Source organism: Pogonomyrmex barbatus, unplaced genomic scaffold (genome assembly GCF_055798465.1).
Source record: "Pogonomyrmex barbatus isolate J1 unplaced genomic scaffold, ASM5579846v1 scaffold5, whole genome shotgun sequence".
NCBI lineage: Eukaryota > Metazoa > Arthropoda > Insecta > Hymenoptera > Formicidae > Pogonomyrmex > Pogonomyrmex barbatus.
This window is the reverse complement of record NW_028297149.1, coordinates 3,944,263-3,960,948: the sequence shown is the minus strand read 5'-3', so window position 1 is coordinate 3,960,948 and position 16,686 is coordinate 3,944,263. Positions and strand designations below refer to the sequence as shown.

Below are 16,686 nucleotides of genomic sequence, written 5' to 3'. Positions count from 1 at the left end.
ATTTGTCTTTTTAAGCTCTGATAAATTAATTCAATTTGTTTAACCTCTTGTATGCCATTTTGACTACATGATTATTTATAAAAAGTTTCTTAAATTTCTCAGAGAAATTTAACGAATGGAATAATAAAAAATAAGCGTTTATCGTTGTTCTGTTCATCAATGTCGTTATTAATGTTAAAAGAGTTGATATTGCGGAATTTATGCTTCAATCATTTTTTTATATTATCAAAGATTAACTTCAAAGGATATCCATTAGCCAAGAGTATGTTAATAATTTTATTGAAATTTTCTTGATGAAAACCAAGATGAGATAATAATAGACCTCTATCAATCAGACTAATTATTGTGCCGATTTTTTGGCAATGAGGAACGAATAATAGTTTAAATACCTTGCCGAAAAAGTAGGTTTTTGGTACCAATTATAAATGAGAAAGCTTTTTGATCAAAGTAATATCTAGAAAATTTAGCCTGTCTCCTCTTACCTCAACAGTAAATTTTAATCTCGGGTGATATGCATTAAAAGTTTTTAATATCATATCAATTCTTAATCTTAGTGTGGAAAGTACCATGTCGTCCATATATCTATAATAAAAATTCAATGAAAACGGCAGAATGTCAAGTGAATGTGATTCTAAATCTTGCAAAACTAAATCAGCTACTGTAAGTAATAAGAGGGGCCCCATTGGAACGCCAAACGTTTGTTTATAATATTTGTTATTGAAGGTAAAAAAGGTAGAATCTAATAAGGACATCTAATTTAACTGCATCTATATATAATTCTGATTTTAGCAATGCAATTTGTTTCAATCATATTCCACCGACATTCAATACTTTCAATGACGAACTCTACCGACAACATTTGTAATTATTTAGCTTTAAAATATTATTATATCACAAAATTGTTTTACTCAACCTATGTTTTTATCACAAAAAATTAAAAACTAACAGTACAAAATAAATGATAAAATTTTATTTATATTTATTTACATATATAATTACATATATATATTTATTTACATAAAATAAATTTTATGTAAAAACAATAACTTGGCGCTGCTCAAACCTCTAAAAAGAACACGAATAAGTGAGTATACACACACACACACACACACACACACACACACACACACACACACACACACACACACACACACAGATCGAAAAAAAATTCGATCCCGGACGAGCCTCCAAAATTGTCGCGTTCGCGGCGTTGTTTCTCGCGTTCGCGGTACTCGGTAGAGCGCTTCCGGAAAGGAGAACATTGTTTTAAGAAAAACACGCTCTTTATTAAGCCAACGATACACCGGCATAGAAACGCGTCCGACCGCTGCGGAATCTGGCCGCGAAAATCATTAAAACAACCACAGAACGACACGTTGCCAAGGGCTGATCCTCACTTAAAACTCTCATTGATTAATATTGATTGATTCCTCGGGGGGTAGCGCCGAGCGGAACACCGCACGGCCGCAACATATATATACACACACACACATATATATATATATATATATATATATATATATAAAATTGTAAGTATCATATTAAACAATAAATCTTGCCTTTATTTATAACATATAAATAATTTTATTATTGATTTTATATTTTCATTATTTTTTTTATTTGGTCTGAGCAGCGCCAAATGTTTTTACATAAAAATTTTTTTTATTTAAATAAAATTTTATCATTTATTTTGTACTGTTATTCTTTAATTCTTTGTGATAAAAATATAGGTTAAGTAAAGCAACTTTGTGATATAATAATATTTTAAAGCTAAATAATTACTATCACTTGGGTTAGAAAAAGAAGAATCTTAAATGGATAGAAAGATATACCAGGTATGCATAAGTTTTTTCCGGTTTAACTAAGAGATGTCGCCAGCGAAAAGTACACAGCGTATTAATTTGACACATACATCATTTTGTTCGTCTGACATTTAAAACTACAAACACACACAAGTTGAGTCCGCCAAAAACTAGCGTCTTTGTTTTATCGTTCAGTGATCATGTCGAGTTTTGTGCCTGAAAAAGAACATTTGCGGCACGCATTGCTTTTTTTATTTAATCAAAAGAAAAAGGCTGTTGAAAGTCATCGTTTGCTGATAGAAACATATGGTGAACACGCTCCATCGATTAGAACATGTGAAACATGGTTTCGACAATTTAAAAGTGGTGATTTCAATGTGAAAGACAGTGAGCGCTCTGGTAGACCACAAAAATGCGAAGACGAGCAATTGCAGGAGTTATTGGATGATGACCCAACTCAAACTCAACGGCAATTAGCAGAAGCATTACATGTATCACAAGAAACAATCAGCAGACGTTTACGAACAATGGAAAAGATCAATAAACTCGATAAATGGGTCCCACACGATTTGAATGAACGTCAAATAGAAAATCGCAAAGTCACTTGTGAAATGCTGCTTCAACGCCACGAAAGGAAATCATTTTTGTATCGAATTGTGACGGGTGACGAAAAATGGATTTATTTTGAAAACCCGAAGCGGAAAAAATCGTGGCTTTCACCTGGCGAAGCCAGTCCATCAACACCAAGGCCAAATCGCTTCGGCAAGAAGACCATGCTCTATGTCTGGTGGGACCAGAGCGATATTGTGTATTATGAACTCTTGAAGCCCGGCAAAACCGTTAATACACAACGCTATCGCCAACAAATGATTAATTTAAACCACGCATTAATCGAAAGACGACCGGAATGGGCCAGAAGACATGGCAAAGTGATTTTGTTACACGACAATGCGCCGTCTCACACAGCAAAACCAGTGAAAGACACCTTGAAATCGCTTGGATGGGACATCCTTTCGCACCCGCCGTACTCCCCAGACCTGGCGCCATCTGACTATCACCTCTTCGCATCAATGGGGCACGCGCTCGCAGAGCAGCACTTCAGCAATTTCGAGAAAGTTGGAAAATGGCTCGACGAATGGTTTGCCGCAAAAGACAAGCAGTTTTTCTGGCATGGTATTCATAAATTACCTGAAAGATGGGCGAAATGTGTAGAAGCCGATGGCCAATATTTTGAATAAAAAAAAAATTAATTTCCCTTGAAAATTACGTGTCTTTTTTTACTAAAAAACCGGAAAAAACTTATGCATACACCTGGTACATGTAATTTGGTTTTTATTATTTTTAAATTAAAGATACTACTACTTGGATTTTATTTTTTTTTAAATAGCGGTATATCAAATTTTTTATACAATTGAAATACATAAATAATACAATTGAAATACATAATTTGACTAAGGTGGACTTGTAGCTCAATGTTTATAGGACTATAACTTGGCGCTAACAATTGATATAAATTTTATTACACAAATATTATTACAATCATTTGAGGTAGCAATGTGGAAACAAAATTTCCTTAAAATTTCCTTTTAAAGAATTAAGGCTAATATCATTTGGGTCAAAATAGGAAGTTTCTTCGTTAAAAATTCAAATTTTTTTTTAAGAAATTAAGACTACTATCGTGGGTTAAAGTAAAAAGACTGTTCAATGAAGATACAAAAATAAACAAACGTACCACTTAGGTTCTATTTTCTTAAAATAAAAGATATATTGACAATTACATTTTTATTTTTTAATACATATTACTTGAGTTTAGTAAAATAATGCAATTTTTATAGTAAGATTATAACATGGTGCCAGTTAATGATATCAAATCTTTTATATAAATGGTATCATTTGAGTTGAGTTGGCAATGGAGAAACGAATTTTTTTGTTTTTTAATTAAAGCTAGTATCCATTTGGGTTAGAATAGAAAGACTCTTCAATGAATACAAAGATCACAAAGATACTAGCACTTAGATTATATTTTTTAGTTTGATCACAACTAAAATTGAGTTAGATATGGCAATTTTGTAACATAACTTTTTTAAAGAATTAAAACTACTACACATGGGTTAGAGTAAAAAGATTCTTCAATGATGATACAGAGATACGTATCACTTTTCACACATTCCATTTCTTTAAAATAAAAGATATTGTCAGTTAGATTCTATTTTTTAACTTGATACAACAGTTTCTTCTTTTTTTCAAGCGTCCACTATACTTGACATTTTTTTTTTACCTTTTTTTCAAGGTTATTTTATAATGATATCAGATATTTTGTAGTATTAACTATCTTTCTATGTTCCAAAAACGCGTCTATAATTGATACCTTTTACACTTGACATTTTTTTTCTACAATGCACGAGAGTAAATAAGATTGAGAATGAAAGAACGAGCGAGCATATTTGCTCTTTTCCGACGTGTCCGATTGGTGGTCAACGATATCGTTGAGTTTCGCGGCGAATTTGATTATAGTTCGTTTCGGAGTGTAAGTGATGTTTATGCACCATAATCTATTATCTTGTAGATAGTTCTAAGGAGCAATATGAGTACTGTCATTTTGAATGTATATATTTTTCATTGTACTGTACTTTTACGTATGTATATGTATGTATATGTTTGTGCTTTTTAATTTTTAATATTTTTCCTTAATTTACTTAAGATTTGATGTCCTTCAGGATGTTGCTGTTTACAATTTTTGCTAAATGTCCTGAAAATGTATAATACATATAATAATATAATTTCATTGAAAAGATAATTCAGTTTTATTAACATATTTTTTTATACTTTTATTAATACAGTTTCATTGAAAAGATAATTCAGTTTTATTAATAATTATTAAATATATCTTTTCGATATATTGTTTAAACAAATATACCATAACATGATCACGAATTGCACTACAATCTATATAGACTATGGTATCTGAACACTTTGATTTCTGGAAAATGCACAAACGCATACGTATATCAAAATGACAGTATTTATATTGCTTCCTAGAACCTATCTGCAAAATAAGAGATTATAGCGCACAAACATCAGTTACTTTCACTCCAAAACAAATTATCACCAACTGTTAAACTCGCTGCGAAACTCAACGACATCGTCGACCGCCAATCGGACGTGCAAAAAAAGAGCAACAGGCATACTATCACGCTCTTTCGTTTTCTACTTTCTTACTCTCGTTATGTGTATTTATTAATAATCAGTCAATCAGAATCGTGACATAAGGAGCAGAGATTGTTAGAGATTACGAAATACATGTTTATATAGATATAAAAATCGATACAAATGAACAATATAATGATGAAGATGTAATTTATGGATTTCTAAATTAGAGAAAGAGAGAAGAAAGATGGAACAAATAAAAAGAATTAGTGTGTTTATTAGATATATTGCTAATGCGTCCGTTTCAATACACGTATTTATTATATTACATTATCAGTTTTATCGATCCTGCGGATAAGGCCAATAAGTCAGGAGTTTATGTTGACAGACAATTTCTTTATATTTCTATTTGTGAAGTTTATATGCATAAATTTCGTCTCATTGAGCTCAATCCTTCACTTGATAGATCTGGTCGCTAGCATTATTGTAATTTTTGCTAGCTTTTTCTATACTCGGGCCCACTAACAAGGCCGTGTCATCTGGCAACCGTTACATTCTTTATTTGTGAAAGATCACTTGTATAAAGTAAATAGAATATCGGACCCAGAATACTATCTTGAGGTACCTGCATCTATTTTCTTTTCTGAGTATTCGTCCTCTTGTTTTACTTTGAATAATCTATCCGATATATAAGAGGTTAACAATTGCACGTATTGCTTTGGTAGCATTTTATTTAATTTACAAATCAATCCCTTATGTCAAACTTTATCAAAGGTTTGAGCCACATCCAAGAAGATTGCAGAGCAAATCAGTTTTTCCTCTAATGCTTTTTCTGTAATATCTGTTATTCAATATATGTTTGGTTAATAGTATTACTGTGATCAAAAAGTAAGGTGACTTTCGTTTTAAAAATTCTCGCGCTTTACGTATCGATATAACCATTTATTTTTTAAGTTATAACTGTCCTTGACATCTGATAGAAATTTCATATCATTTCATTTGTTAGATTAGAAATTATAGCGTCTTTTGTAATTGTTAAAAATTTTTGTCGACGATTTTTTAAAATAGATAAATTTATTGAGCAAAGAATTTGCATTAAATTTTGTTTAAAAAATGAAATTTTTTGTGCTGATGCATTAAAAATGTTAAGAAAGTGTTACGACGATGAAAAATGTAAAAAATGTAAAAAAATGTAAAAAAATGTAAAAAAAAAATATTTACAAATATTTACAAAGACTTTAATGATGGTATAGAAGCAGTTGAAGATGAACCTCATTCAGGATTCCTTCCACGTCAACCAAACAGTAAAGAAAACATTATCAAAATCAAGGATCTTGTACTGAGTAATCACCGATTAAGTATTAGAGATATTGTAGACATTATTGGAATGTCATTTGGATTAGTTCAATCAATTTTGAAGAACTTTGAAGAATTTAGACATCACGATAATCACGAGCACCATCGCAATAATTATTCGTCAATTTTTTGCTAAAAATCAAACAAATACTATTCTACAAGCATTATATTCATCAGATATAGCACCATGTAACTTTGTTCCGTTCCCTCGATTGAAGAAACCACTTCATGGACTCCGTTTTGAGAAGCCATTCAAGAGAATTCGCTGGCTGCTTTGAAGGAAATACCAGAAGTCGAGTATAAAAATTGTTTCGAAGACTGGATAAAACTGGTTGGAATAAGTGTATTGCAGTGGGAGAGAATTACTTTGAAGGAGACAAAATAAATTTGGATGAATAAATAAATACTTTGTGTTTTATTTAAAAAATCACCTTACTTTTTGATTATAGTAATAGAATGCCTTTGCCTAAATCCGAATTGATGATTATTAGGTTTTCCGTTTCAATCTTTTTAGAAATAATTTCTTAAACAGTTTAGAAATAATTGGTAATAATACAGGTCTATATGATTTGGTGGTTTACCAGGCTTTTGTAACATGCTGACTTCTGCCACTTTCCATACTCCGGGGACATACTTTAGCCTGAATGCTGCATTTATTAAATACGTTAGTGTAATCATGCTCTTTCTAGGTATTTCATTTAGGATTTCTCCAGTAATAAGATCAAATCCCGGAGCCTTCTTAGAATTTAGAATCATAATTTCTTTTTCTATTTCTTTTGGAGTCAATTCAATCACTTTTTTTGAAAAGTACTTCATGAAAAATAACTTTATTGTAATGTTTCGATAAGCTCTTGACATCAACTATTAGATTTTGGATTCAAAAATAGGGTGTGCCATTTAAAAAAATCAATGTGATCTTGATTTGACATTGGCGACGCCATCCAAGGTCAGACTGACCAAATTAGTTAATTGTCACGTCCGCAGTCGGTACGGAAGAAATTTTCCTTTCGATCCCTACTTATGTCAAGCAGCGCGTTCTACAATATCATCAGGCGTCGAGAGTAGGACACTTCGGGCCCCCATCGACGTCTCTTCGTGCCAGGACACCATCTCTCCCAGTTAGTCTTAGAACTCGCATCGAATCGAATGGACCTGAAACTTGATTCCTAGCCGTAGTCAAATTCTTTTCCTAAGTATCTCTATCTAGTTTTAAGTTCAATCTCGAATAAATAAATTAGACTAATAGAAAGTCACTAGTGCTAATTAGTTTTCATTAAGCCCTGTGTAACGACAATTAAACTCGAACATTAAACATTATTAGAATGTAGATTAATAGATTGATTCTTTGACTATACCTAAATATTCGAAAATTACGCATTCGCGAATGCGCGCTAATATTTAGACTGCGTTCCACGCCGCGCTTTGTAGCAACGGAATTACAACGCGGGCCAATCACAGAACTCCTCACGCCGAGCTCGATCAACTCGGGCGGAGGATCTCGGGAAGCTGAAGAAAAATCAAGGTAAGAAATTCTCTTAAATTCTAAAGCCACGTTCTGTCGCCGCGATCCGCGACGTGACATAATACATCATTTAAAACCCTACAACTTTTGTACGAAACATTTCTTTCGAAAATGCTAAGTTTTCAAGATATTTCACTAGATCTGGGCTTTTTACTTACTCTGTACAACTTCTACATTTATACAATATAAAATATTAGGAAATGTTTGTGAAAAATGTTTAAAAAATGTTTTATAATAATTATTATTGTTATTATATGATGACATTTAATAAAATTTTTAATTTCCGAATTATTAATTAAAGTAGAAGAAATAAGGCTATGCGCGGAATAGCGCGGTAAACAATACGCAGTTAAATTAAATTCTTAAATTAAATTTTTTCTTTATTTTCAAATTTCCATACGTTTCGGCTCTAATAATTGAGCCATCTTCAGTGATACACCATTAAAACTTGAAAAGCCGAACTCTATCATGGCACAGCAAATTGTGTGTCGTCCACCTCGGTTACTATATCGCATGAGAGAAACAATTTAATCATATCCCTACATGACGACAAAAATTTTGTATGAAATTCGGATTTCTTTGTATATTTGGATTAAGTATTGGATTTGCTATATTACTTATCACAACAGAGTTAAGTCGTACATAATAAGTGATTAAATTTTAAAAAAGATTGTATAGAATTAAAAGTAAAAACTGAAATTAAGATTAAAATATACAAGTCAAAAGATAATCAAGAAATGAGATAAATAGTGAAAACAAATATAAATTAAAATCACCGATTTTGTCTGTATTCCTTCGAATATGTCTATGATGCTCATTTAATTTTATTTTTAGTTGTCTCTTGATTTGTCTAACATAACATTTATTACAATTATTTATTACAATTGCATTCTATCTTACATACATTTTTTTGTATGTCTAATGGGATCTTATCTTTATGCATAAACTCAATTTATTAATACTAAAGAAGGCTAATTTAGTATCAAGATCAATGATTATACTTTTGAATTTATCAATCTTTATTGGGTTAGAAGGTATTATGAACCATTTCGTTCTGTCATTGTCCACCCATTCATTTTCATTTCTAGAATTCTATATGTTTGTGTGTCATTTTGCTTATAAAAATGAAATATAGTCTCTACGAGAAATACAATTGAGAATAAAGTTAAGAGGATAATCGTTATTCAATAAGATAGACAATATTACTTCAAGATTTTTTAATGGTATTTAGGATATGACAATGAAAAGACTCTATCTACAAAATCATACACAACCCCTCCTTTTTTGAAATAGAGGATGTTGCGATAAATAATTTAAAAATTTCCCTGAAAAAGTTTGTTTATGATACCAATCAAAGTGAACGATGTCGCTATTTTCATGATAACTTCCAAGAAGTTCAACTCTCAGTCGCCCACCCCAACTGTAAATTGTAGTCTAGAGTGGAAAGAGTTGAAGATCCAGAGTGTTCCGTTAACTACGTTGGGTGGAATAACCAATGCAACATCATGTACGTATCGGTAATAAAAAGATAGGTCTATGCTCAAATTCTCAATTGCTTTCTCTTCCAGATCTCTCATTATCAAGTCCGCTATGATTAGAAACAATGGAGACCCCATCGGTAAATCAAAAGTTTGCCTACAGATTTTATTTGTCAAAAATAAAATAAGTAGAATGCAATACAAAAGAGACAGCTTTCTTCTTTAGAGATGTTACAATTCCGCGCTATATTATCCCAGCATTCGGAGATGCTATTCATGGCTAAGTCTAGAGGGACATTCGTAAACAATTATATTACATTAAATAAAGCCAATGAATAATCATCTTTAATTTGACAACTCGACAATTCTTTTACTAATTAGAAATTGTTTTCTATACAGGATTTTGGTTTAGGAATGCTCCTCACTAACAGTTTGTTAAGAACTGATGCTAATGCATACAGTGGACTATCAATGCATGACACAATAATTCTAAATGGACATCTTTATTTATACACTTTTGGAAGACCGTACGCTCTGGGCAACATTCAGTCACTACATTTCATTCGATTAAATATACTGTCCGATATAAAACAACGAAGACTTCCATTTGTTGAGTAAATCATATTTCTTGAATATATCTCAAAAATAAATAAACTTTTAAAAGATTCCAATACATACATTAAGGTTAAAAAAAGATCCTATCAAAAATATTAGGTGTACAAAAAAGTTCTGAGCTTTTTTTTGTAAAATTCAATCTTTATTCAAAAATAAACAAAAAAATATTAATCAGCAAAATATTCCACGTTTGCATCAACCTTTAGCCATCTTTCGGGTAGCTTGCGATTCCTTGACGATAGAAGCTCTTCGAAGCGATAAAGTCATCAATGCATTTTTGTATCTCTTCAAATCTCACGAAATGTGTATCAGCCAAATGATGCTGCAGCGACCGGAATAGGTAGTAATCGGAAGGCACCATGTCTGGGCTATACGCCGCGTGCGGGAGAAGTTCCCAGCCTAACGCAAAAATATGGTCCTGAGTCGCTTTCGCAACATGGTCGAGCATTGTCATGAAGCAAGATCACTTTACGACGTCCTTGGCTAGTAAATGGCCTCTTTTCTTCTAATGCATCGCTCAAACTGGTCAATTGTGTGTTGGTAGCGGTCTGCCGTGATTGTTTCACCCGGTTGTAACTCGTAATACAACACACCTTTCCAATCCCACCAGATACAGAGCAAAACCTTCTTGGCGTGGATATTGGGCTTTGGCGTCGATGTCGAAGGTTGACCAGAGTCAACCCATGATTTTCTACGTTTAGGATTATCATCCAAGAATCCACTTTTCATCGCCTGTAATGATTTTGTGCAGAAAATCTTTTTTCCGGAACTTTGAAAGCAAAGTGAGTGCAGTGTCACGCCGACGATTTTTGTTGTCTTCGGACAATTCATGCGGAACCCATCTGCCTTCCTTCTAAATCTTTCCCATTGTATGTAAACGTACGGAAATGGTTTGCTGCGTAACGCCAAGCTGTTCTGCAAACTCCTTTTCAGTTTGCGCAGAGTTTATATCCAGCAGTGCTTGCAATTCGTCCGTTTCAATCTTTTGAGGGCGTCCAGCACGCGGTTCATCTTCAAGACTGAAATCTCTTTGGCAAAATTTTTGATACCATCTTTTACATGTAGTATGACTTACAGCGTTCTCTCCATATGCAGCACAAATCATTGCAGTGGCTTCAGCAGCATTTTTCTTCAGATGAAACGCGAAGTGGATGGAAAATCGAATATGCTCTTTTGTTATTGTCATCACTAACACTACTGATTTTTGAGGTTATATGCATCAAACGCCAAACCGTATGGCATTTTAGAAGGCCAAATATCAACGCTTTAAAACCGTAAAAGGACGGGAAGATATATAAAATTTAAATTATTATTTCGGTTGTATGAAATCTAAAGCTCAGAACTGTTTTGTAACCTAATATCATTAAAGAATTCCTTCATGTGATATGATAACTGAGATGGGCGACACACAATTTTCTGTGCCATGGTAGAGTTCGGCCTTCCAAATTTCAATGGTGTATCACTCCATTATTAGAGCCAAAACGTATGGAAATTCGAAAATAAAGGAAGAATTTAATTTAACTGCGCATTGTTTACCGCGCTAGTCCTATAGTCCCCTATTTCTTCTATTTTAATTACGAGGTTCGATAAGTCAGTTAAAAAGCAATAAAATCATAAAATCTATTTTCTGGAAAATTCTTTTTCACTTTTCGACGTAGTCTCCTTGGAGCTCTACACTTAGTCCAGCGATGTTCCAATTTTTTGATTCCTTTGGAAAAGTAGGAAGTCTCGAGGTCTTCAAAATATCCACAGCATCCACAGCAGCGATGACTTCCTTATCGGATGAAAATTTCTTTCTCCCGAGCCAGATCTTGAGGTTTGGGAATAGAAAGAAGTCACAAGGAGCCAAATCAGGGGAATAGGATAGATGGGGCAGCAATTCAAATCTTAATTCATGCATTTTACCATTGCGACTGTGGAGGTGTGAGTAGGAGTATTGTCATGATGAAAGATGATTTTTTTGCGCCCTAATCTCGGCCGTTTCGTTTGCAGCTCTTCGTACAAACGATTTAAAAGTGTAGAATAATATACTCCTGTGACTGTTTGACCCTTTTGTAAGTAGTCAATGAAGATGATTCCTTGGAAATCCCAAAAAACAGTGGCTATTATCTTCCCGGCTGATAAAACAGTCTTCGCCTTCTTCGGGACACATTCATCACTTCGACTGCTGTTTTGACTCGGGTGTATAGTGATGGATGTAAATCTCTACGTCACGTCTACGATCAAACGTCTACAGTCACGAATCGACGCCAAAAGTCTTATGGATTGCGTTTAAGCATCGACAAACATTGCTGCGAAATTTTTTCGCATGCGTTTTGATGATTAGCAATCGCGGTACCCATCGTGCATAAAGCTTTTTCATTTCTAATTCTTTGTGCAGGATATTATGCACCCTATCTACTGAGATGCCTACAATCTCAGCTATGTCACGCACCTTCATTCGGCGATCTTCCATGACGATACGATGGATTTTTTTCAATAATTTCTGGCGTAGTGACTTTAACTGGACGTCCGGAGCGCGCTTTTTTGATTGATGCCTCTTTTGAATTCATTAATCCAAAAATAAACAGTCTTCAACGCTGGTGCAAAGTTCTCATGAATTGGACTTCATCCAATTCGGTTTTAATCTGCGCAACCGTTTCACTTCTTTAAATAAAAATGTTTAATCTGCACTGCACGGAATTCGTCTTTCTCCATTTTTACGATAACTACTGTCATGCTCACTTCCAACGTCTGCCACATGTAAATTAAGTGTCACTATTGGCTGAAACTTGATATGAGGCAGTTTGAATAGTATTACTTCCTGGCCATATACTACACAGTTCATTCGCGCTATTTCGTAAAAATTTATCTGACTTATCGAACGATCTTCGTATTATTTATTATTATTTGGAAATATTGTTATTGTTAACTAAAGTTAATTCCGAATTATTTTTTCTGGTTTTTGTCAATATTAAATATGAGTTATTTTATAAAAGACGGTCGCGGTTCATCGCCAAATGTATACATTAATGTTTTACAAGTGTGTCTTTATCTTTTATATTTTATCTCGTATACTGGATTAGTATTCATAGTATTCATTAATATCTTTACTATGTCGCTATCGATCACCTGACTAATCCGAATAGTGTATATGCACTTTGCATAGAAAAATCTCAGGAACGAAATCTCGCAGACCACTTTTGTCATACATTTTTTTACAACATTTTCGCCATACACCATATCTTTTTATAAATTTGCGCCGAAGTTTTTTTGTTTTGTTTTTAAATAAGAAAGCATCCCGAAAATATTTATTTTAATTATCCATTTTTCAAATAATATCAAATATACAAAATACAACACATCTTCATCCTTTTTTTCAAATGCATGTCTTGTTTTTCAAATGTCATCCATCAAATATCTATGCTTCCAAATTTGAACTGAAGATAACTTTAGGCTCAGAGCTCCTAAAGCCATCTATCGACAAAAATCGCATGAGATTATTGATTAACACAATATTTATCCTTCGCAGTTGTGCAATATAATGTTTATAATAATTTTTTAGAATAACAGATACTCCTTTTACATAATATTATTTATAACTTCTTCATGTTCAAATGCTTTAAAATCGGACAATTCTTTCATTCATTTATTATGTAAGAAATAAAAGCAATATTTATTTTGTTAATTTTTCTCATATTTTAAGCAAAACAGAAAAATATCAATTATTGAGTACAAAATAAATAGAAAATGTACACCGACTATGATAATAATTGTACTATGTAAATGATTACTATTACCATCATTGTCATCATCGTCGTTATTCATATGGATGCATAAATAAAATGTAATAAAGACCGTTATAATTTCTGATGAAATTGAATTAGGAATAATTATTTCATATAGGAATATTTAATTATTTATTTGTAAATTTATGAAATTTTATTACAATAAAAAAGTAATTAAAATTAACATTAAATTAAAATTAAACTTATAAAGATATTAATATTTTTTTATAGAGATTTTTCAAATTATTACAATTATTACAATAACTACCTAAAAACTTTATTTACAAAAAATATACAGATATAATTAAATAAATAATTTTTTTAAACATCTACAATAACAAAATAATTATAAATAATAAATAATTACAAATACGAACTAATTTTTAATAAAAAAAAATATATACGCGACAGGGTTTGAACACACGATCTACGTCGTACAAAGCCAACGTCTTACCGCTTGTGCTACCGTTGCTCTTGCTCAATAGCAATGATTAAACATATAAAGCGTCCCGTCTGTATATCGGCCTAAACTCATTTTTTAAAAATCAATTTCTTCGAAATTATGAGCCATTGGCAAGAACGGCTAGACACATATCGTTTTTTTTTCGCTAAAGAACAGTATAAAGCGCATCAAAATACCCCGATCAGTCACCTGGTGTTCCCCTTGTAAGACAAAGAAAGAATGATTTAAATCAATATCTGAAAAAAATATTACCTAACAAATCTCTCACATTAGTTTCGTCACCAGTTGCGTTACCAGTTAGTATGACACCGTCAGCTAAAAAGAATTCGGCAGTTTTTACCATCTCCAATAAATTTATATCGAAAGTAATTGCATGGGAGCTGAAAAAATATTTAAAGAAATGAAAAGATATAGTATATTTACACAGAGCTATTTCCAAGCATAAAACTCGAACATAATTTTCTTAATTGAACTACATGGTTTTGCATGCAGTTCAATTAAGAAAATTATTGAGTTGATAAGAAAATTCGTTCATTTTTTTTCAATAAAATTCAAAAGCGATTCTGCTATATAAGGAAAAACTTTATTAAGATATTGTCCATTTTGTTTAATGACTTTTTACCATTTTTGTACTAATTTCATAATTCCGCGCTCGTAGAAATCCTTGTCCCTATTGGCAAAGAAATCGTTCAAGTGCCGTTTGATATCGTTATCGGAACAGAACGTTTTTCCATTCAACGAATTTTGCAACGATCGAAATAGATGATAATCTGATGGCGCAAGGTCCGGTGAATATGGAGGATATGGCAAGACTTCCCAATTAAGGCTCAATAATTTTTGGCGGATCTTCAAACTTGTATGCGGTCTTGCGTTGTTATGGTGAAACACAACACTTTTGCGATTCACCAATTCTGGACGCTTCTTCTTGATGGATTCAATTTGTCTAGTTGGCGACAAACCTCCGAATTGATTGTTTCATTCCTCGGAAGCAGCTCGTAGAACACGATTCCTTTCTAGTCCCACCAAATAGAAACCATAACCTTCCTCTAGTGAATATTTGCTTTGGATGTTATTGAGGCTGATTCATCGCGTTCAATCCATGATCGTTTTCTTATTATATTATTGTAAACAATCCACTCTTCATCCCCCGTGATCATTCACTTCAGAAATGGACTATTTTCTTCACGTTTTAAAAGAGAATCGCAGATATTGATATGCTTGATGAGATAAATTTCCTTCAGTTTGTGAAGAATCCAAATATCGAGCTTATTGACGAATCCCATTTTCTTTTATTTCTTTTAAGTGATTGACAACATGATTCACATGACTTGTTTGCAATGGCGATGTCTCGAGTAGTGTAACGTGGATTTGTTTCGATTAAAGTCTTAATTTTGTCGTTGTCTACTTCAGTTGGCCTACCAGAACGTAATGCATCTTTGAGACTCAAATTTCCAAAACAAAATTTCGAGAACCATTTCTGACATGCGCGTTCTTATAGCATCTTCACCTACAGCAAACCTACTTCAAATACACCTACTTCAAATACACAGCACATATTTTATTACGAGATTGAACTGCGTTTTTTCCTTTTTAAAAATAAAAAAATAAGATATATCGAAGATACTCCTTTCGATTTTCCATTTTTAAAACGCTCTAGCAAACGAAATATTCGACTGAATCGCACACTTTTTTTTTTAAATTAACGCTTGAAGTGTCAGTTGTCAAACGCACATATAATTAAGGCGATCGCTGTGAAATAAGTCGCTTTAATAAGTAACTAGCACTACCTTTTGGAAAAAAATGAACGAACTTTCTTACTAATCCAATATTTAATTATTTCCTTTCCACTTGCAAATTTATGATAGATAAAAAGGGGAGAGACAGAGAGGAGAGGGAAATTCAGATTAAATTATTTGACAACTCACCTATGCTTTTTCTTGACATCAGCAAAAATAAGAACGTTGTCTGCATCAATTTGTTTTCTATATCGTAATAAAGTTCCAGCACTTGCATCAATAAGACCTTCATCAGCTACATGAGAAAAAATAAATCCTTCGGCTCTAATAAATTGCAATCCTGTAGCTTTAGCAACGGCGATCGCTTCCTTGTTACATCCTGCGAGAATCTACATTAAATAAATTAAAATAAATTTTTATTGTTTTAAAGTAATTCTCAATTATAATTTGTTACGAAATAATGTTCCAGATAATTAATTTGTCTACACTTATACAAATTTAATGCTAAAGAGTTAGTGATTAATTATTTATTTGGAGTATTATTATAAAACCTCATTAATAATTTCTAGTAATTTCTAGTAATTTAATTATAAATATTATAATAATTATAAATATTTTAATGCTTATGGCTAGAGTAATCAAATACTGCTTTACGTTTTATACAGGGTATCCGGTAATAACTGTATCATTCTTAGTACAGCGAGTTATACTAAATCGGAAAGATCTGTACTATTTTATGACTTTCGTACTAATTAAAGAGTTATTAATTTATATAGGTCTTCGAATGAGCGAACATTCGC

General features: G+C 32.5%; 1 protein-coding gene and 1 long non-coding RNA gene across 14 annotated transcripts in view; both read right to left on the bottom strand.

Moving 5' to 3' along the window:
* Nucleotides 1–16,686, bottom strand: part of LOC105422389 (uncharacterized protein F13E9.13, mitochondrial) — a 263,236-nt gene that overhangs the window by 71,463 nt on the left and 175,087 nt on the right. For all 13 annotated transcript variants that reach the window (XR_016140502.1, XM_089082110.1, XM_089082105.1 and 10 more), the window contains 2 exons: nucleotides 16,076–16,275; nucleotides 14,403–14,530 (listed from right to left, as the gene is read on the bottom strand). Coding sequence is in view for 12 of the 13 variants with exons in the window: in XM_089082110.1 (XP_088938236.1) it covers nucleotides 14,403–14,530; nucleotides 16,076–16,275 (328 nt within the window). In the remaining variant the exon portion in view is untranslated. The remainder of the gene's footprint in view (nucleotides 1–14,402; nucleotides 14,531–16,075; nucleotides 16,276–16,686) is intronic.
* Nucleotides 6,523–14,135, bottom strand: LOC148935360 (uncharacterized). Its single transcript, XR_016140506.1, has 2 exons — nucleotides 10,996–14,135; nucleotides 6,523–10,939 (listed from the first exon to the last, which is right to left on the bottom strand). It is a non-coding gene; the product is annotated as an uncharacterized LOC148935360 (long non-coding RNA).